Source organism: Tachypleus tridentatus, chromosome 6, assembly GCF_004210375.1.
Source record: "Tachypleus tridentatus isolate NWPU-2018 chromosome 6, ASM421037v1, whole genome shotgun sequence".
NCBI lineage: Eukaryota > Metazoa > Arthropoda > Merostomata > Xiphosura > Limulidae > Tachypleus > Tachypleus tridentatus.
In genome coordinates, this window is record NC_134830.1 from 58,487,354 (window position 1) to 58,509,759 (window position 22,406).

The 22,406-nt window shown below is 36.6% G+C and overlaps 1 protein-coding gene across 11 annotated transcripts in view; it reads right to left on the bottom strand.

The window, feature by feature from the left end:
- The window catches only part of LOC143252609 (5'-AMP-activated protein kinase subunit gamma-1-like), a 178,225-nt gene that overhangs the window by 35,962 nt on the left and 119,857 nt on the right, over positions 1-22,406 (bottom strand). For all 11 annotated transcript variants that reach the window (XM_076504997.1, XM_076504996.1, XM_076504993.1 and 8 more), the window contains one exon: positions 10,352-10,385. In XM_076504997.1, the coding sequence (XP_076361112.1) occupies positions 10,352-10,385 (34 nt within the window). The remainder of the gene's footprint in view (positions 1-10,351; positions 10,386-22,406) is intronic.

The following is a 22,406-nucleotide window of genomic DNA, read 5'->3' on the forward strand; positions in this document are numbered from 1 at the left end:
GAACTGAGTTCAAGCCGAAGGTCAAGATGAGATGGCCCGGCATGGCCAAACATGTTAAGGAGTGCGACTCATAATCTGAGGGTCGCGGGTTCGCATCCCTGTCGCGCCAAACGTGCTTGCCATTTAAGCCGTGGGGGCGTTATAATGTGATGGTCAATCCCACTATTCGTTGGTAAGAGTAGCCCACGAGTTGGCGGTGGGTGGTGATGACTAGCTGCCTTTCCTCTAGCCTTACACTACTAAATTAGGCATGGCTAGCACAGATAGCCCTCGAGTAGCTTTGTGCGAAATTCAAAAAACAAACAAGATGAGATATAACCGGGAGTGCTCAGAAATTTTCTTTTTGGCCCTCCCGTGGTTGCGAGTTTTTGGTAACCTCTATATTTAGAGCCCAAGGGTAATGTTAAAATTTAGATATATATATAAAACAAAACAATAAAATTGTTTGAAACGGGGATTCGAACCACGTGTTTTTTTTTGTTCATTGTTACTCAAAAACTCTAGTATTTTTCTTTCATTTCCCTCTTTACACTTAATTAATAGCTACTCAAACTGTTTGAATAGATTTAGCGCGTTTATGATGAAGCAGACAGACCAACGTTCAGTTGAAACATGTATGTTTCCCCTAAAGTAAATTTCTCCATTATGTTTATAACTCGTTGTTTGCCAATTATCAGGGAGTATCTTATTTTATATAAATAAAAAATATTAATTGCAATATGATAACAGAAGCCTAGTCAAATCGGGCTTATGTCGGGCAGTTATAGTTAGGCTTAGTAGTCATTACACCCATGTGAATAAATCTGGATTCGTATATCACTTGAAAGTTGGTACTCGTGTGTTAAACCTTGATGACATTTCATATAAGATCTTAAAGGTTCAGGTATAGTCGTTCCCAGTTTTGAACTATAGACAAAGGATAGCTGTGAAGTATGTTCAATAGCGTTGCGGCCTGAACTTTGGACCTTCCGATCTGTAGTTTGGCTGGCTGACAACAAGATCACACTCTGGCTCCCAGTTGAAAGAATCAATGAAAGTAATAATGTTCGATCAATTTATAATTAATATATAAAAAACATTAATAACAATAATAAAACTATAAAAAATATCAATAGATGAGTTTCTAAAAAAAAAAGAACGCGGAGACAAAATCTGACTGAATATTTTTTATAATCAATAATAACTTGAAATAACTTTTTTATTTAGTCTTTGTTTTAATCTCAAAGTAACAACACTCACAAGCCATTTTTGCTTGAAGAAAATAAAGTTATTCGGTTAGTGTGCCAGCTGTAAACATACGGACTTGCAATACAAGTTTCGGGATTCCATTCCTCGCAGTGTAATAAGCGCAGACAGCCCACTGTGTAGTTTTGTGTTTAACAACTACCAAATGGAAATGTTCCTGTAAGTTTCTTTCTATATGAAAGCAAATCGAACGTTGTTGCTTTATTTTGTGGAATACATACTGTAAATAACCATAATGCAGATTGCCTTGTTTGCTATGGGCTAAAGTGAATTAACAGCTATTAATCGCGTATTAATTACAATATTATCAAAATACAAAAATAATATTACAAATATTATTACAAATAATATTACGACTAGGGGTAGATAGCTCTCGAGTAACTTTGAGCGAAATACAATATACACAACAGGAAACCAACGGCAGGAAGAAATACACGGCGTAAACGTTTGCTGAAATAAAAATAAGTTACGCACCTATCTGCTTGGATTAGATAACAGTAGTTATATAGTGAGTAACGTGGTGTATATATCAGGCAGTACAGAAATATTATAAATTGATTTAACTGTAGCAGCTATAAGACAATCAACAGAAGTTATAGATCATGTAAAACAAATAATCTGTAAAATCTACATTACACAGGAATCATATAAACACAGATATTATGGATCGATCTATATAAGGCAGTAATAGGATAATATAGAAGTTATAGATTGACCAATATACAGCAGGAACCATATATCAAAATCTATTGATAATGATCCAATAAAAGTTTGAGTAGTTATTTTGGTGGTATTAATCATTTAATATTTAGCAGAATAATTTTATACAGTTTTAATAAATTCAACTGTAGTAATGCCAAATTTACAGGTGATTTTTCTTAAAATGTGTAATTCGTTGACGATACAGTAAGTATACGTTGAATTATATAAATCATGAACAAGCTTATATAATAAAGTTTTGTATATTTGTTTGAAGAGTAAAAATCAAGATATGGAACGGTCTATAAGAAGTCTGACTAAAATAATACAATGAAAGCATAGATCGCTTTTTATATGGTAGAGAACAGGCAATTCAGTAACTTAGATGTCAATCAATAGTCTAAAATATTAACCTCCACGTTTGGCATTCGTAACTTTTATTATTATTACATGGGAATAGGTTCCAACACTACGGAATCACGTGAGCTTAATATCAAATAATATCTCATTTTAAAATAAAATTGATTTTACTAATTTTGTATTGCAATATTATTTAGTTTTAACAATGGCCTTAATTAGCCCAGTTAGAAACCTGAAGTGAAAGTTAAAAAACAAATGGCAAATATTAAAAAAAGATGGCCAAGGGAAAATAAAAACACTACAAATTGCAATTAAAAAAAACTAACAAGTGAACAACAGATTTCGATAAGATGTTAGTGAGTCTCTTCCATGCTGCCATCTTTTGAGGATAATTCTTATTATAACCCTTGTGTTACAAATATTGCCTTTTGTTTTGCTAACTTGAATTATCAACACTGCCATCTTTTGACAAGGTTTCTCATTACACTTTCATAGTATAAACACTGACAACATAGAAGCTTGTTTTGCAGTTTACTTACCTGTTACTCACAATTACGATTATTTATTTATTATCAATGGTAATTGCTGTTTCATAACTTTAGCCGTACATCTGATAGAAACTCTTACGTAATCCGTTAAGAATGAATGTTTTTTAATTATTAACTCTTGGAATCGACAACCATTTGTCCCGAATCATTTTATCAAGCTTTGAGAAAAACTAATACAACATGCACAAATTTTTATTTGCTTGATTTAAATAATAGCTGAAAAGAACAAAAATTCAAAGCGGTGATCTGTTTTGAAATAAAGCAAGATTTGGATACTATACCCAAACTATTAAAAAATGTAAGTATAGATACGCAGAAATTGTATGATTAATTCAGTGACTCGCAGGGTGAGGACGCTACTTCGTCGATTTTGAGTATTTACAGCAAAATTAAGTAGCTACTTCGCGAAAATTAGTGTTTTAGAAACTAATCAGTGACATGCGCCTATATGAATGGGGTTGTAACTTGTCGCTTTTATTATTGGAAAGTGTAATAGAAAAAAAACTGTTTCCCATTAGTTCTGGAAATTACACTATGTAACAACATTTTTACTTGTTCCTGAGCAGGAAGTGTTATTTCCCAATTGCTTATACCTAAAGTAAATGGAAAAGACCTATTTCTCTTTTCAAACTTTGCTTTTGTGACCTGGGTAATAAAATTTTCAAAGTTACCCATTTTCCAGAACATTCCAGGTAGATTCAGTGCTGAGTAACTAATAGAGAATTTTCTCAAACTTACAAGAATTTTCAAGAACTACCTGTAACCCGAACAAGTGGCGCCTCTTCATTGATAACTCATCCAGAAACTCCAAAGCTGTGTTACTCCATAACGGGAACAAGTATCCGTCTTCCCCATGGCTCATTCGGTGGACCTCAAAGAAGAATACAACAGTGTTAAGACCTTGCTAGAAGCCTTGAAGTATGATGAGTATGGCTGGGAGGTTATCGGAGACTTCAAAATGGTGGCATTCCTGATGGGTTTCCAAGGAGGCTTTACCAATTTTATCTGTTATCTTTGCTTTTGGGACAGCAGGAAGCACTGACTACAATGTCAAGTGTGAGCCATTAGTGGGCCTCCAGAAGGTGTTGTTCCCACCATTACACATAAAATTGGGTCTTATGAAACAATTTTTCACAGCTCTTGATAAGGAGTCTGCAGCCTTCAAATACCTTCGAGACTTCTTCCCTAAGCTGCCTGAGCCAAAGGTAAAAGCCGGTATCTTCGTTGGACCACAAATAAAGAAGATCCTGGAGTGCACAGAATTCCCCAAGAAGCTCAGTAGGAAGGAAAAAAAGCTTGGGGAAGTTTTGTCGCAGTGGTTCGGGGCTTTTTGGGCAATCACAAAACCAAAAAGTGTGGACTTGTTGAAGCTCTGGTTAAGAACTACGACAAAATGGGCTGCACGATGTCCCTGAAAGTCCATATCCTTGACGCTCATCTTGATAAATTCAAGTAGAACATGGGAGCATACTCAGAGGAGCAAGGCGAGCACTTCCACCAAGATATACTGGACTTTGAACGCCGCTACCAAGGAGCGTGTAATAAAAACATGATAGGAGACTATATATGGAGGCTGATACGTGAAAGTGACTTACATTACACTCACAAATCTTGAAAAACTACTCACTTCTAAACATGTAAATCATGATTCATATGTTATTTTATTCAGACTTTATGTAAATAAAAATGTGCAAATTTGCCCGTTTTTTACACAGAAAATAGGTTAATTTCTAAATTTCATTATCCAAGTCACAAAAGTAAGGTTTGAAGGGAATAATAGCCATTTTCTGTACTTTTACAACATAAGCATTTAAGAAATAACACGTACTACTCAGGAACAAAATTTATGTTACACAGTGTTAGTTAACGAACATCTTATTCAAACGCTGTTCTCTTGTGTCTCAGTAGTATGCTTAAGGACTTATACTGCGAACAATCCGGTTTCTGTACCTACCATGAGCATAGCACAGATAGCCCATTGTGTAGCAGTTTTGTGATTAACAACAGAAAATCAAATACAGAATAAACTTCGAAAAGGTTGGAAAAAAATTATCAAATATTTTCTTTTACATCTGGACTGTTTAACAGGAGATCCACCAACTAATAATTAAAAATTACAAAACCAGCAGAAACGCTCTCCCACCTAGAACTAACCACTGAGATTTTTTCAGAAAAAACAACAAAAAGTACTTACGAATCGCATGCTAATTATCCCAGAACTGTTGCTTTATAAAACTGTTAGTATTTCAAGAATAAAATAGTGATCTGCCAGAGGGCCAATCACTTTTACATCGATGACCTGCTGAAATATGTACACTAAATTATCTCTTGGTAAAGATATGACTTGTAGCAAAATTTCTCTAAAACAAGAATATCTTTCTTGGATGAGTTTTCCAGTGCGAATTCCTAGTAATTATTAACCACAGTATTTATACTGTATTTTTAAAAAAAAAAAGAAAATTGAGTATTTTCCAAAATAATATTTTTTTCTGGGAGATACTGCACGGTAAAAATGTTAGGATTGTATATTTCAGCCACCCGCAACTCACTGCATTAAAATGACATATAGAACTCGAACTTTTCATAATTATTACTGACATAAACTTTGCTGTTTTTATGGGTCAAAAGTGATATCCTTTATTTAAAAAAAGAGACTATAGTTTTTAGTGCTAGTTTTAAAAACTACATCAGTAGATATATATGATCAATAGTCACACTCTCACGTGCGGTCCTAATGAAAGACTTGTTCTTATTGTGAATGAGAGTACGTGTATTTGAAACCAAGTTCTATTATGAAGAGTGGGAAATAATTTATAGATATGTGTTTGTGGCGTCATTCAATAGATGGCGCATGTGTTTTTGTTGCACACATGCTGCTTCTATTTTAATAAAAAATAAAAACAAGTGAAACAGAAATACCGTTGGTATCTGGTAGCAAAGACTTCGAAGCTTAAATTACTTCAGATATCACTGTATTGCTCTGGATTTTAGCATTAATATATCTGAATAAAGATAATACTACGAAAGTAACTTGCACGGTTCAAACCCACAAAAAAAAGAAATAATTACAAATTTATATTGACCCGAATTTCGACATTCCAAGTGGCCTTTTCCGTCCAGCGTTTCTCTAGGGGAGAAATATGCCCACTGTTTACTTTATAGCGGAAGTTGTAATTGCTTGAACGGTATGTGACGTCAGAAATGAGATTCAACTGGAAGTAACCTTCAGATGTGTTGAAGTTTGGTAACCTTTGGATTAATGAACTTTACATAATTCTTTTTCTGACACAATTCTATGTATTAGCTTGGCTGGTTTCCAGCTTATTTTATGATCACTTTTTTCTTTATTTATTGAAGTATAGCGTTAATATCCACCAGCTAAGAATGAACTCAAACTACGACATGACCCGTCTTAACACAAAGTCGCAAAACTCTATCTTACATACTTCCCTACTTAATTATTTCAAAATATGTTTCCTTGCTTTACAAATATATATATATATAATTTTCGCTTGTATCCAGGCCCGGCATGGCCAAGCGTGTTAAGGCGTGCGACTCGTAATCTGAGGGTCGTGGGTTCACATCCCCATCGCGCCAAACATGTTCGCCCTTTCAGCCGTGGGGGCGTTATTAAGTTACGGTCAATCCCACTATTCTTTGGTAAAAGAGTAGCCCAAGAGTTGGCGGTGGATGGTGATGACTAGCTGCCTTCCCTCTAGTCTTACGCTGCAAAATTAGGGACGGCTAGCACAGATCGCCCTCGAGTAGCTTTGTGCGAAATTCAAAACCAAAAAACAAACCCTCTAATCTTACACTGCTAAGTTAGGGACGGCTTTGCGCAAAACTCAAAACAAACTAATACAAATACCATAAAGGGGTTACGGCAATTTCACAAACATATGGGTGTTGTAACGGTTTCTGTTGTTGGGTGGATTCTTTTGGACTACTCAGTAGAAAATAATGCAAAAGTCCAGCGTGTTTAATATGTAATGGTCCACTTTGCGCAATTCTATATCAGTTCGCAAAACAAACAAGTGACGGAATCATCGTATTATACCGTCGTTATTGGTTAATTTATGTATTCATCAACATCCTTTCAATGAATGTTTACAAGAAAACAGAAGTTTCTACTGAATAATTAATATTCCATAACTAATCTTTTAGGTCGTTACATTTATTAGAATAAGTTGCACTCTATAAAACTTCATCCAGGTTTGGTTTGCTTTGAATTTCTCGCAAAGCTACACGAGGGCTATCTGCGCTAGCTGTCCCCAATTTAGTAGTGTAAGACCAGAGGGAAGGCAGTTATTCATCACCACCCATTGCAAACTCTTGGGCTACTCTTTTACCAACGAATAGTAGGGTTGACTGTCACATTATAATGGCCTCACGGTTGAAAGGGCGAGCATGTTTGGTGCGACGGGGATTCGAACCCGTGACCCTTAATTACAGACACAACATTATCATTCTCGCCATTGTGGATTCACACCGCTAGAAATTAGGTTTCGATACTCGTCGTGGTTAAAGCATTGTGTAGCTTTGTGCTTAATTCCAAACAAACAATATTTCGCCACTAGCGTGTTTAATATTTAATGTTCCACTTTGCGCAATTCTATATCAGTTTGCATTGGGCACACTGAAACCGACGACTCTCATATAGAAATATATAGTTCTTGATGTTCGAAAGTTTGCGCCATTTAATTGTTATTACTGTGCCTAAAGCCTAAAGTACTGTGTGGTTTAATTTTCTAACGAAAATATCGACATTCCTAATGTTCCAAAATAAAATGTAATCACTGTGTGTTTTGATACTGTTTGCACCACTAGCAGACTTACTAATTATACTAATTTCTGAATTGAAAAGAATCTTATGGTAGTAATGATTTTTAAAAACATAATTTAAAGTGGCAGAAAAAATATGCTTTTAAAGTTTCTGTTATTATTTGTAGTTTTATTGCCCAGATATAACGATAGCTCTGATTGACTGGCCAATTAGTGCCATCTTGTGTCCCAAAACGTTATTAATAAGCTTCCACGATCTTTGAAATATTGGAGTTGTCTTCCAAAGTACACGATTGTTTTTATTTCTTTCGCGTAGTAAATTCAATTTAGTTTATATTTGACATTTTGTCTAGCTGTTATTAAATTACAATCTTACCACTCTTGTGTAATATCAAGGTACACATCTGTAGAGTTTAGTTAGGGGCAAGTGGTTGTTTGTGAAGAAAGCATTGGAGCAGAACTTAAAAAAAATTAAAACCATTTTCACAATAGCATTAATAACTTGGATATATCATTTACACTGAACAACTTAAAATTAAATATAATGTCATCTGTAATAATGTTTTTACAAAAGCAAATGCTGTAGCGTATCTAAACACAGACTTGATGAAACATTTAGAATAATAAAGTTTATCTCGTCAAGATCGTGAAGAAACAACAAAACACGTGCTATATGTGTAGCGAGCGAGCTGGCTATGTGCCAAAATCAAAACAAACAATCCACGTTTCTAAGGCCGTAAAAAATAACAGAAACACTGAAATAAAGTATATTAGAATAAGAGTTTTAATGTATTGCCCAAGTGACAACACAGTGTCGCAAGTCATTTTATTTACTTCGAGTATGTAACGTTTTTCTTCGAATCCCCGTCACGCCAAACATGCTTGTCATTTCAGCCGTGGGGACGTTATAATGTGACGGTGAATCCCACTATTCGTTGGTAAAAGAGTAACCCAACAGTTTGCGATGGGTGATGACGACTAGCTGCCTTCCCTCTAGTCTTACACTACTAAATTAGGGACGACTAGCGCAGATAGTCCTCGAGTAGCTCTACCGGAAATTCAAAACAAATCGAACTTTTTTCTTTTTTTTTACTTTGCTTTGAACACCGCAAGGTGTGGCTCCGAGAGCGTTTGGGTTGTGCAAGCCACTACGCTTAAATAAAATGCGTAGCTAAATCTACAGATGAAGCAGGGTTCAAACACTCTGTAAAAAACAAACAAACTCTGAAACTATTTTCACGACATTTACGTAGTTTTCTAGGACTTTTCGAATCCCACCATGTAGGACTAAACTTACATGTCCCCGCCATATTCGTTATCAAACACACTTATCACCTGAATATACATTTTACGGAAGGTCAGTGGTAAGTTTGTGGACTTACAACGGTAAAATCGATAGTTCAATTCCAGTGTGGTAAAAGAGTGTAGACAGCCAATTGTTTAGCTTTGCACAAAGGAAAAAACAATAACAGCATTGCGCTTACTGACTTGTAAAGCTAAGTGCAGGGTTCGATTTCCCGCGGTTGCTAGAGCACAGCTAGTCTGTTACGCGGCTTTGCGCTAAAAACAAAGGAAATATTCTGTGATTGTAATTTCCCAAGTTTATTAAATTGGAATGTCTTCTTTGCAAAATTATTAATATACTAACCATTAGGCCTGGCATGGCCGAGCGCGTAAGGCGTGCGACTCGTAATTCGAGGGTCGCGGGTTCGCGTCCGCGTTGCGCTAAACATGCTCGCCCTCCCAGCCGTGGGGGTGTATAATGTGACGGTCAATCCCACTATTCGTTGGTAAAAGAGTAGCCCAAGAGTTGGCGGTGGGTGGTGATGACTAGCTGCCTTCCCTCTAGTCTTACACTGCTAAATTAGGGACGGCTAGCACAGATAGCCCTCGAGTAGCTTTGTGCGAAATTCCAAAACAATACTAACCATTAAATGCAACTCTTTTATGTTATGTACTAGATTATCTTTTCCAAAAATCCTGTTAACTCGATGTTATTGTATAAACAATATTACAATTATTAATTATATGATTCAAATCCAAAAACCTGAGACTGGAAGTCAAGCACCCTAACCACCAAGTCATGTAAGAACTGTTCGGCGTGACGATGATTCAAATCCAAAAACCTGAGACTAGAAGTCAAGCACCATAACCACCAAGTCATGCAAGGACAGAGATCTTGTCTTCTTGTTCATGATTTAGTTCCCTGTTGCTGTGATTGAAGGATAAGTGTAAAACTGTAGATATCAGAAGTACACAAGAAGTGAGGCCTGGTTTAATATTCATGCATTAATTTGGCGAGCTTGACCGTAGTTCCCAAGTGTCCAGGAGTTTAGTTTGATTAATTTTATAATAAAACGACAGTAATCAAAGAAGCTGTGTTAAAAGTTGCAGTCAACTGCAAAAACAAAACAAAAACCAGTTTGTATCTCGTGCATATTTGGCTTCAGCATGAAGAACGAGATTTGTCATGAAGCCTCGAGTTTGCGTCACATTCGGTTCATAAATTAATGCACAACTTAACACTCGTATCTTTTTTATTTGACAGAGACCGACGTGAACAAACAAACAAGTCTCCCGCTGGTACAGCGGTAAGTCTATTGATTTAGAATGCTTAAATCAGGAGTTCGACTCCTTTCGGTGGACTCAGCAGATCGCCCAGTGTGGCTTTACTATAAGAAAAAACACACACACAAAGAAAAAGATCGAGTTCTTACCTGAGGATGATCCACTAGTGTTAGCGCTGAATCTCTGAAAAAAAAATCTAGAATTAGTACTCCAGCTAATAACTAAGCTACACACAGAAGTTCAATGCATTTCTTTAAAATAGTGGAAAACTAAGTGAAACAAAAGTCTAGCACGAAGTAAGAAATGAACTGTATTATTCACTTTCCAATTTCTCTGATATGTGAAAGAAAAGGAAAAAAAAAAAATCCACATCCACATGATAGACGACTTGACCTAGCATGGCCAGATGGTTAGGGCACTCGCTTTGCAATCTGAAGGTCGCGGGTTCCAATCGCCGTCAACCACACATTCTCGACCTTTCAACAGTGGAGACGTTGTAATGTTACCGTCAATCACACTAGTTGTTGGTAAAAGAGTAGCCGCAGATTTGGTGGTGATGACTAGCTGCCTTCCCTCTAGTCTTACATTGCTAAATTAGGGAGGGCCAGCGCAGAAAGCCCTCGTCTAGTTTTGCGCGAAATTCGAAACACAGAAACGACTCAGGTTTTTTTTTTTTTTTTTTTTTATTTAAGAAAAGGACCAATATGAATGAAAACATTTTAAAGCACGTTCGTCAAAACATAAAATACAACAAAAGCAGCTGCTGGGCCCCGGCTTCGATAAAATTTACCACTCTGAGTCCCCCAGTTGCTGCCGACAGAAAGGTACATATTTTCGTCAATGGATAATTCCACAGTTTATGTGTAGTTTGTTTTTAATTTCGCACAAAGCTACACAAGGGCTATCTGCGCTAGCCGTCCCTAATTTAGCAGTGTAAGACTGGAGTAAAGGCAGCTAGTCTTCACCATCCACCCCCGTCATATAATAACGCCCCCATGGCTGAAAGGGCAAGCATGTTTGGTGTGACGGATTCGAACCCACGAAAGTCAGATTACCAATCGAGTGCCTTAACCACCTGGCTATGCCGGGCCTAATAACAACATAGATAATTACACCAAATTTTCAGTATGCAGCTTATCGACTTATCATTTGCTAACAATCATTTAATCTTCAATTTAAAATACAACTTTGTCCATTTTAGTAACGTATACTAAAATGACCAAAGTTTCAACTGATTGTCCTATATTTGTCTAAACATGACTTAAGTTCTGCGTCATCGTCTTGTTACAAATGTCTCCAATTTCGTTTTACCGTTTTTTTTTTTTACTTTTTTTTTAGCTAAGACTGATATAAACTTCTATTTGTCATTTTTCTTGGTCAATAAATGATATAAGTTTCTTCTCATTCCCTTCGACTTATTTTAAATGTAATAATAAATAAATAATGTGTTAAGGTAGTATACACTTTTTAAATGTCAAAAAATATATAATTTATTTCGAATTAATTTTCAGGGTTTTCCTTTGTTCAGACTAATTCTTCACATCCAAAATAATACGCCTTTGTATTTATTTTAATATATTTTCATACAAAAAGCATAAATAACACTGTATACAGGGTAAATAAGCAATAAATTTGTTACGGCATTATAAATCAAGAGATAAGTCAATTAAAAAATGGCCCGGTGAGGAACCGAAACAATGTTTTGTGTTTTCTGACTGAGATGAGAAATAAAACTAAGCCTAAAGGGTTCAACCTTCACCGACAGTTATAGAAACAAAAACACATACCACCATCACATCTAGCCTTGCTGTGTCTAATGTTTCGTTAAAAAAATCAATCGTAAAAAAAGCATAAACTGAAATTCCATGTTTTTTTTTTTTCAATAAATATTTTAGAGTAAAATATGATGCAATTTATGACGCATCATGATGGCGGAAAACCTTAATGGTTACATATTGCAATGTGATCAGCGTAAACGCGAATCCTTACGAAAATGACCCTTTTCTGGAAGTTAGAACCTGGACTATAGTAGAAAGGTTGGATATTATTAACGAACAGTCTATTTGTTGTTGTTTTTTAGCGGAAATCTGCACAAATTGGTTGTTTATGCTGTGCATACAGAAGGTATCGAAGCAATATTTTTCTAGCGTTATAAATCCTCACAGTTAGTGCTGAATTATCAATAGACTAACTATCTAAAAGAGTTTGAAAAGTTTCAAAAAGTGTTAATTATGAGCGTCGGTTTGAGCAGTGTTTTACAACGCAATTTAAATCACTGAAAGCTTACGTATGATTAACGTTCAGGATCATAGATGTCGCCCTCTTCAAACTATTATCTAATGTAGTGATTCCGAAACTCCTCTAGTCTGGGGCTCCCTTAATGTGGATAAAAAAAGTTTGACTTCCAACCTATAACTTTAGCATGGTGATTTAAAAACAGTGCCGTAGTAAAAACAATAACATCTCAGACCCATTATATTATTTAATTAATTGAACATAATTTTTATCGGTTTATTTAAAATTAAAATTAATTCAACATCTTTGTTTTGGCCCTTTTCTTGGCTGCCCTCCCAGGAAATACTTCACGGTACCCAGGGGAACTCACTAGTCTAAAATAATTTGTTTGATATTTAGGTCTGATACATAGTATTTGCAGTTATGACAAAGCTATTAACGTTAGTTGTCACCGTGCACAATTTTGAACTACTGAACAGAGGGAAGGCAGCCAATGAGCAACATCTTCCACTTCCCACCATAAACGTGCCAGAAATAATATGTTGTTACAAAACAGATATGAAAGTAATAAACAGTAATAATACATCAAAATAATAATGTATAGGGGATTAAAAGGGTTAAAGTCATAACAACAGCAAAAACTCGCTAGTTTCAAAAGGCCAAACTTTTCACTGTCAGGGGTCGGTGTCAGTCTGTTTTTAACGCCTTGTACGTTGAGGTTCAAAACAGTCCAGTAAGGTCAAAATTTAATAATGATCGTAGATTATAAAAATTAATTCAAAAATAAAACAAAAACAACTTCATTTGAGGCTGACAAACTTGGCCCGTTGAAACAAGCCGTTTTGTTTTAAAGGTTTTATTAATTATTTAATAATTTGTTCATTGTTATGCTGATATATTATTAACGTCTGTTTTCTCTCATGAACGTGCACAAGTAATTCTGTCTTTCCTATGTTCCTTATTGGCACAGTGGTATGTCCGCGGACTTAAAATCCTAGTAACTGGGTTTCGCTATCCATGGTGGGCAGAACAGAGATAGCTCACTGTGTATCTTTCTGCTTAAGTTCAACGAAACGATAAGATTAACAATTACAAATAACTGCTAACAAGATATATCAGAAACGATATAGTGAACGTGATACTGTCTAGAAATGGGATAACCCAGTATAGCGATAAATTAAAAACTAAAGACAACCCGTTTAAAGTCACTGCTTACACCGAAAAAACAAACAAAATATAGCAATTTGTTAAGTAAACATACGACCGGTAACGAAAGACACGACAAGTATGTTATCAGAGTAAACACGCGTGAAATAAATTTTAGATGAATATTTAAAAATGACCTTTAATACTCGTAATAGAACTTTGATTTCAAGAATAGAACGACTTAAGTACTTAAAATAAAGATGATATATCATAAGGTACAAAGTCTGGAATCCAACCAGACATCAACTGGATAACAACGTACACATTCCAACAGCGTTAGTTATTTACGATAACACGAAGAAACAAAACTAGTAACGTAAACAACTACTGATTAGGGATTAGTGTTTGTTTCGGATTATTTCCGTAGAGCTATACAAAGTTTATGTGCAATAGTCATTCCTACTTTTGAACCGCAAACAAGAGAGTTGGTAGCTAGTCAACAGTAATTCCCCTAACCACCCACCAACTTTTGGGGTAGTTTTCATCGATCTGTGGAACATAACCGTAGGTTTTTACTACACACCTAAAGTTCGGAGCACTTTTTTTTTTTTATAATTTTTTTATAATTCTCTGGATTTCAGATCCACTGGGCTAAGCATGTCCTCACTAGTCGGCATTACAATAAACAATGATTTGAACGCACTTTAAGCTTTATACTTAAGGATTCAAATACAGAATTCATTATCCTTGGTAGACGTAATACATTTCTTTACGTAATACTTTGTAAGCGCTTTTGTCATAAAAAGAGTTCATTCAAGAGTTCAATATAAATGTTTCAAATATTTATTTTATATATATCATATGTCTCATATAAAATAAATCGTAGAATAAAAATGGTACTTATTGTTAACGTGTGTGGTTTCATATAGCAAAACCACACCGGGCTATCTGCTGAGTCCACCGAGGGATATCGAACTCCTAATTTTAGCGTTGTAAATCCGTAGACTTATCGCTGTACTAGTGGGGGACAATTGCTAGAGTAATTTCGAACAAATGATAATGACTCCAAAAGACGTGGGCCCGGCATGACCAAGTGGTTAAGGCATTCGACTCGTAATCCGAGGGTTGCGGGTTCGAATCCACCTCACACCAAACATGCTCGCCCTTTAAGCCGTGGGGGCGTTATTATGTGACGGTCAATCCCACTATTCGTTGGTAAAAGAGTAGCCCAAGAGTTGGCGGTGGGTGGTGATGACTAGCTGCTTTCCCTTTAGTTTTACACTACTAAATTATGGACGGCTAGCGCAGATAGCCCTCGAATAGCTTTGCGCGAAATTCAAAACAAACCAAATCCAAAAGGTATCAGCTGACACCAATCGCCGCTATGAAGGCTATGCTCATAACGCGCCCTCAGTTGAAACTGCTGCACGTGTCTAGTGTTTAGGTTTTTCCACATTATATTCACTTCTTACACTTTAACACGTTTTACTCAATATTTGTTTTCAAGTGACTTCAAAGGAAACAAATTTAATATTGAAATCTTTGTCACATTTTATAAATATAACTCCATCAGAATAAAACTTATTTGTTTTAGTGCAAAGCTACATAATGGACTACGTTTGCTTTGTCCAGCACCAAGAATCGAACACCGGTTTCTAGTGTTGTAAGTCCCAAAACCAATTTTAATTTTTATTTTCACCTTTTTTTTTCCATTTCACTGCAGTTTTATTAGACAAAACCTCACAATTACACTGCAGTTTTATTAGACACAACTTCACGATTGCACTACAGTTTTATTTCTCGAATGTCAAAGTTAAAACGTTTTTTTTATTTTTTTACTACGAGTATATGTGTTAAGCGTGTGTGTGTGTGTGTGTGTGGGGTAATTACCTCTTATCTTCCTGTACATTTCGCCACTGGCACCTCTGTAACCACCAACTACTTCATAAATTATTAGAAAATGTAACCATCAGTCATGGACCTACAAGCAATTTGGTGCATAAACCGTTTAGAAACAAAGGCGTAATACAGCGGTTAGAATTGAAATAAATGTAACAAGGTTACAAGTCCATCACTGCACCGTAAAACATATTATTAAGTCTGTTTTGTTTGTAGTTAACACTCCTACGAAAAGTGGGGCATAATAGGCCCCAGAGCAACTTGAAAGGTTATTAATATTAGGCTAATAAATTTGTATTTAAATGAAATTGCCATTGTTTTAAGTTTGATCAAAATTTAAGTTTGATGAAATGAATCAAATGAAATGGCAATTTCATTTAAATACAAAATTATTAGCCTAATATTAATAACCTTTCAAGTTGCTCTGGGGCCTATTAGGCCCCACTTTTCGTAGGAGTGTTAAGCACAAAGTTACACAATGAGCTAACTATGCTCAGTCCTTCCCGGCTATCGAAACCAGGGTTATAAGGTTGTAAGTCCACAGAGATACCGCTGTTTCAGTGGAGGTTTTGTTGTGGAGAAGCTGATTTCAATACATATAGAAGGACGGACGAACGAGAGAGGGAAATTTCAGGTAGAAACCGATTTTTTCGGCATGTATCAGATAGGTAAACCTTCAGGTAACAGCAGATTTAGGTGTAAAGGTGCACCCCCTCACGACCATAAGACATACCTATCGATTCTCAAATTCAAATGTATTTTTCTCCATTTCAGATATTTTTGTAGATTCCTCTCCTTTTGTCTATAACTTTAACACTGGTGTTATGAATTCCTGGCAGACGACACTGTAGCACCACTATGAAAAGGTAAGGAAATGTAACAAAATTATAATACATGCGTAAATTGGATCTGAAAGGTTATATATCACTGATGATAAAGAGCTGTTTGCAAACCACTGAAAAAAAAGTGTTCGAATATACAGGGAAGTGTTCCTTCAAATTTGTTTGCTTGCTTGTTGTTATGCGCAAAGCTACTCGATGGGTCTTCTGTGCTCTGCCCATCGAACGTATCGAAACCCAATTTTTTGCGTTATAAGGTCTCAGGTTTACCTCTAAACCGCTAGAGGATGAAGGTGGAAGAGAATTCCTTCAAACATTACTATTTTCTAATACTGCTACTGATGACCAAAACCATGGGCGTCATTTGTGGGTCTCTGGAGCCTTAGGCGGTTTTTCTGGGGGTTCTGTAGTTTTATGTGGGTCCCATGTGTTTCTGTGTGGGTGTTATACGATTTTGCTGGGGCTTATGCGGTAATCGCTAGGGCAAAAGTACACACTGTATTGTTTGTTTGTTTTTGCGCAAAGCTACTCGAGGGCTATCTGCGCTAGCCGTCCCTAATTCAGCAGTGTAAGGCTAGAGGAAAGGCAGCTAGTCATCAACACCCACCGCCATCTTTTGGGCTACTCTTTTACCAACGAATAGTGGGATTTATAGTTACATTATAACGCCCCCACGGCTGAAAGGGCGAGCATGTTTGGTGCGACGGGGATCATACTGTATTGAGACGGATTAGTTAATCACCTTACCCGTTTCTTCACTCCTTGTTGCTACGTATTTCCAATTACGCAAACCAAAACACGAAATACCACTAGTCTGTCTCAATGGGTGGGATCCTCTTCTTTCTTTTTTTTTTAACTCCTTCAGGTCACTTTTCCATTTTTCACTCGTAGTCTCACAGCTACGTTATACAAAAACCCAAATATACTGTTTGCAATTGTAATAATATCTTATAAAATCCTTTCCTCTTCGAGCCTGAATTGCAAGGCCCTGGTGGTTAGGGTACTCGACTCGCAAGAGGGTTCAAATCTCTGTCATTGAAGATGCTCACGCTGTCAGCTCTCTGACGTGATAGTCTTCGCGTAGCTTTGTGCGAAATTCACAATAAACCATTTTTCTGATGGCATTATTTTACTTTTTCAAATCTGAAATATTTGCTTTAGTTTGAACCCAAACATAATTACTAACGTTCTAGGCTGCCATATTTGTTCCATTGACCCTTCTGGTTAGGAAAAGAACGACGTAATAAACATAATTTTACACAACTGCGCATAATTTACTGACTAAAAAGTGTTTTTTTCTTCCATAATATAAAAGGTCAACTGTTGCATACAATCTCGCAGGTCGCTGATATTTCTAATAATACAGGTTATACTAAAATAACTCTAAACGATTCGATATAGTCTAACCTACAGCATAGGGATATTATTGTAACAATGTAGCATCCATGATACTGTAGTGGTACTGTGCTCACGACTTTTCTGCTAACTCATTTTCTCAGAAATAAATTAACTGTGGTTAAATCTTTATTACTAGCAGTTTATCTATTTATCTAACACTGTTCATTCCAATTTAAGCTTTCGTGGTAGGACATTTACTCTCGTCCATGAACGCTACACCAATTCTAACAATATAGAACGAGGGTTATAAACTTGGGGGTGGTCGCGCAGAGGGACGAGTGTTATACTTTCTTGGAAATGATAAATACAAAAATATAACCTCTGATTTTACAATTAAATATAGAGATTTCTTAGTTTGCAAATAAAGAGCCATCCTCCTAAACTGGTCAACCAATCAAAGTAGTAAACCAGAGAGCCAATCAGAGCGGACTTTGAATTTAGCCAAATTTCTGCACCGCACAATACAATAAAAATGGATAAGGTTGTAGCGCATGAAAAAAACAAAACACAAAAAAACACCATGTCATAAATGAGTGTGTACGTGTGCGCTGAGGAATTATATTATCTGATAAAGTGGGACTTCTCCAAAATTTCAAAACCCTTTGCACAGAAACATGTGACGTTGACATAAGGGACGTTCTTTTCTTGTGTTCTACGATACTATAAAGTGGAACTTGATCCAAAATATTTCAGAGCTCTAAGTACAGAAGAATCTTCATAAGAATGAGATCTAAGTTTTCCTTCTCTGCGTTTCGTGATGCTATAAGGTCATGACAAGCACGTACTTACTATGAAAGTAATCATTACAAGAAACTTAACATAGTCTTATTACTACGATTTACATAAGCACAACAACGTTTAATTTCATATATAATAAACAAAGTTAATCAATGCACCCAACAACAATGTATTTTTTGTATTAACTACGTTACAATGTAAAATTGTGAACCCAATTTCTATTATTGTAAGTAATGCACTACTTCATGGTTTTGGGCCAGTTGTGGCCTAATTGATTAGCGAGTTAAACCTATGAAACCGACGGTTCACGGTTTGTGCCGAATAAACGTGCCCTGTACATTGGGACTGTGGATGCGCTATAAACGCGCGGGTGAAATCACACTTCAAATGAGCAAAAGCTGGCGATGAGTGCAGTTGACTAGATTTACACTGAACTTGCAAAACACGCATAACAGTAAAGAACTAAACCATATGGCTTTAACAATGCAGCATATGAAGTACTACAGAAATGTAACTTTAAAGTTGAAGGGAAGTTAGCACTCTGGCAAAAAGAAGGATGAAAGAAGGAACAGGTATAATGCCATCTATTGGCAGCTTTTCCAAACTTTCTAGATATAAAACCCGTAAAGAAAGATAACATCGAAATAATATTTACTCTTCAAAATAACTGGTTTAATTTAATCAACACTTTATGCCTGCTCACTGACCTCGATACTACTACTACTAGTTGAATAAACCCGTTTAAGGAAACATAAACTGTATGAAGGGCATATTAGATAACGTTCTCCTTTCTTTATTAACTCCGTAATGACCTCATCACACGCTAATTACATACCCTGCTTTACAGAAAGTAATAACTAACTCGGATAAATGATTAAATACTGTTACCTTGAACTTCAAGTCATGAAGTTTATATAAAAATGGAAAAGTGCCCTATGACAGCATGCTCTTATCCACTTTCTCGGGCAAATATCCTAAAACAAAACAATCCACGATACAGTCGGAAAGGGCTCGGCATGGCCAGGTGGTTAAAGCACTCGACTTGTAATCCGAGGGTCACGGGTTCGAATCCCTGTCACACCAAAAATGTTCGCCCTTTCAACTGTGGGGGCGTTATAAAGTTACGGTCAATCCCAGTATTCGTTGGTAAAAGAGTAGCCCAAGAGTTGGCGGTGGGTGGGGATGACTAGCTGCCTTCCCTTTTGTCTGACACTGCTAAATTAGGAACGGCTAGCGCAGATAGCCCTTGTGTAGCTTTGCGCGAAATTCAAAACAAACCAAACAGTCTGAAAGTTTCCAGTTACCATACAAAATATTATGATAATCGAGCCAGCCAACTCTAAGTAATGGATGCTAACACACATTCATAATGAACCATCTTTATGATAAAATGACAGATTACTTCATACTTGCATTCTGACGTTAAACTGATTTTAATAGGTAAACAATAATGTGCGGAAATCATCTACTTTTATTACTTGTATTCGTACTTGTATTATCCAGAATTTTTAAAAACGTTTGTCTAAATTTGATTCCATGCTAAACGTTACTATGGGTGTTGTTGTTTTTTAATTTTGCGCAAAGCTACACGAATGCTATCTGCGCTAACCGTCCCTAATTTAGCAGTGTAAGACTAGAGAGAATGCAACTAGTCATCACCACCCACTGCCAGTTCTGGGACTACTCTTTTACCAACGAATAGTGGGATTGGCCGTACCATTATAATGCCCCCACAGCTGAAAGAGCAAGCATGTTTGGTGTGATGGGGATTTGAACCCGCGACCCTCGGATTATGAGTCGAGCGCCTTAACCACCTGGCCATGCCAAGCCCTATTATGGGTGATCGTCTTTGTTTATCAGAGTAGTTTCGTTTGTAATATAAAGTTTGGAATTTCCGGACTTCTGATTTAGATAATTAAAAGAGAACAGCAATATACTCTCTATGCACAAAACGATGTGAAAAAAAAAACCTTTCAGCTGTGGAAGACCTCAACTGATGAAAACGACTCTTCGACAATTTCTAGTGTTACCTTTTCCACAAGTTGAAATTTGTGAAGGATATCTAGACGACGTGGCTGTAATGATACAGCTAATACAGGGTGGTCCAAAGTTATCTTTTCTATTTTAAAATTTAATAATTAAATAATTGAAAAAAACAACAACAACACAACACTGTAGTTTTTAGCACCTTGTAGCTCAACTTAGCCAGTTTTTATTGTCATGTTAACTGTTAACCTGTGAAATGGCCACCATGCACAACAAAAAGTTCAGTGCGATGAATTGGTTTGGGTGAACCAATTTCGTAGCCTCCATTTAAGATATCACTCCATTAGACTTCTTTCTTTGGTGGTATGTTAAGGGCATCGTGTAACGCATAACTATAGCAAACATCGTGGACAATGGATGCCATCTCCACTGTAACTGTGGGCTGAAATCGTATATTAGTTAGACTTGCAGCGAGCCACTAATGGTGCACTCATAGAAGTCTAATCACGTGTAAATAAAATCTATTAGAGTTGGAGTATAAGATACTGAAAACTCTATGATTCTATTTCTTTCCCAAGGGCTCAGGGGTAGCTGAGTGCTCATAGCACTAGAAATTGGATTTCAATATTCGTGATGAATACAACAGAGATAGCCCATTTCATGTGTGTATTTGTGATTTATAACAAACAAACCCATCATATAAAAGGAATTCTAAATAACTATATATATGGTAAACACCCATCATCATAATAATACTTCCTAGCAAATATAACTGTGCTTCGCAAATGATTTATTTCGCTAATTTCTCAGGGATGGTGGGACGGCGTGAGTGTACGTTATTAGTCATGTTGGTCTACTGAATATGGGTGATTAACTGAAGACCCCTCGCTACGCGTGGCATTAAACGTCACTTTTGTTTGTTTGTTTTGGAATTTCGCACAAAGCTACTCTGGGGCTAATTTAGCAGTGTAAGACTAGAGGGAAGGCAGCTAGTCATCACCACCCACCGCCAACTCTTGGGCTACTCTTTTACCAACGAATAGTGGGATTGACCGTCACATTATAACGCCCCCACGGCTGAAAGGGCGAGCATGTTTGGCGCGACTGGGATGCGAACCCGCGACCCTCAGATTACGAGTCGCACGCCTTAACACGCTTGGTCCACGTCACTTTTGTTTTCACGTGGTAAATAGCGAAATGATTCTCACTGTCGGGTAGATCATATAATTGCTTAACCATCTAAAAACATAATCTTTGGGAGAAGGGTCTACGGGAAGTCCTCTACCAAACTTCGGGCCTGGCATCGTCTAATAATTAAGGCTCTCGACTCACAACCTGTGGGTCACAGGATCAAATCCTGTCAAGAAAAGTGCCTGCTCTTACAGTTTTGAGGCCATAATGTGACGGTCAAACCCATTATTGAATAGCAATGAGTAACCCAAAAGTTGGCGGTTGGTGGTGTCAAATAGCTGCCTTCCATCTAGTCTATCACTTCAGTATCGGGGGGGGGTTAGAGCAGGTAGTCCTAGAGTAACTTCGCGTGAGATTCAGAAAACAAACACTTTACCAAACTTCAACCACAATGCCCCAGCCTGACACTCACAGAAACCGATGTCAAAATACCAAATAGGACAACTTTGATTCTATATAGACAGACAACTGTAGCATATGTGTTCGTGAGGTGTCACATCGTGATCAACAGAATACATGCAGTTTCAAGCTATACCAACTATATATTAGTGCAGTTATACAACTGTTAGATGTTATAAGCTCATACGCATTTAGGAGTGAGAAACAGTTTGATACAGAATCTGTTGACACACTTTTCTACTGTTTCACATCGAAAGGGAAATAGACATTCGTGTTATCTCCAATTTGTAGTAATATTGAGTACACTAGATGATTATACTCCAGTTTTAGAAACGACGCAGATTTACTATAAGCAGCAAAAACAACAACAATG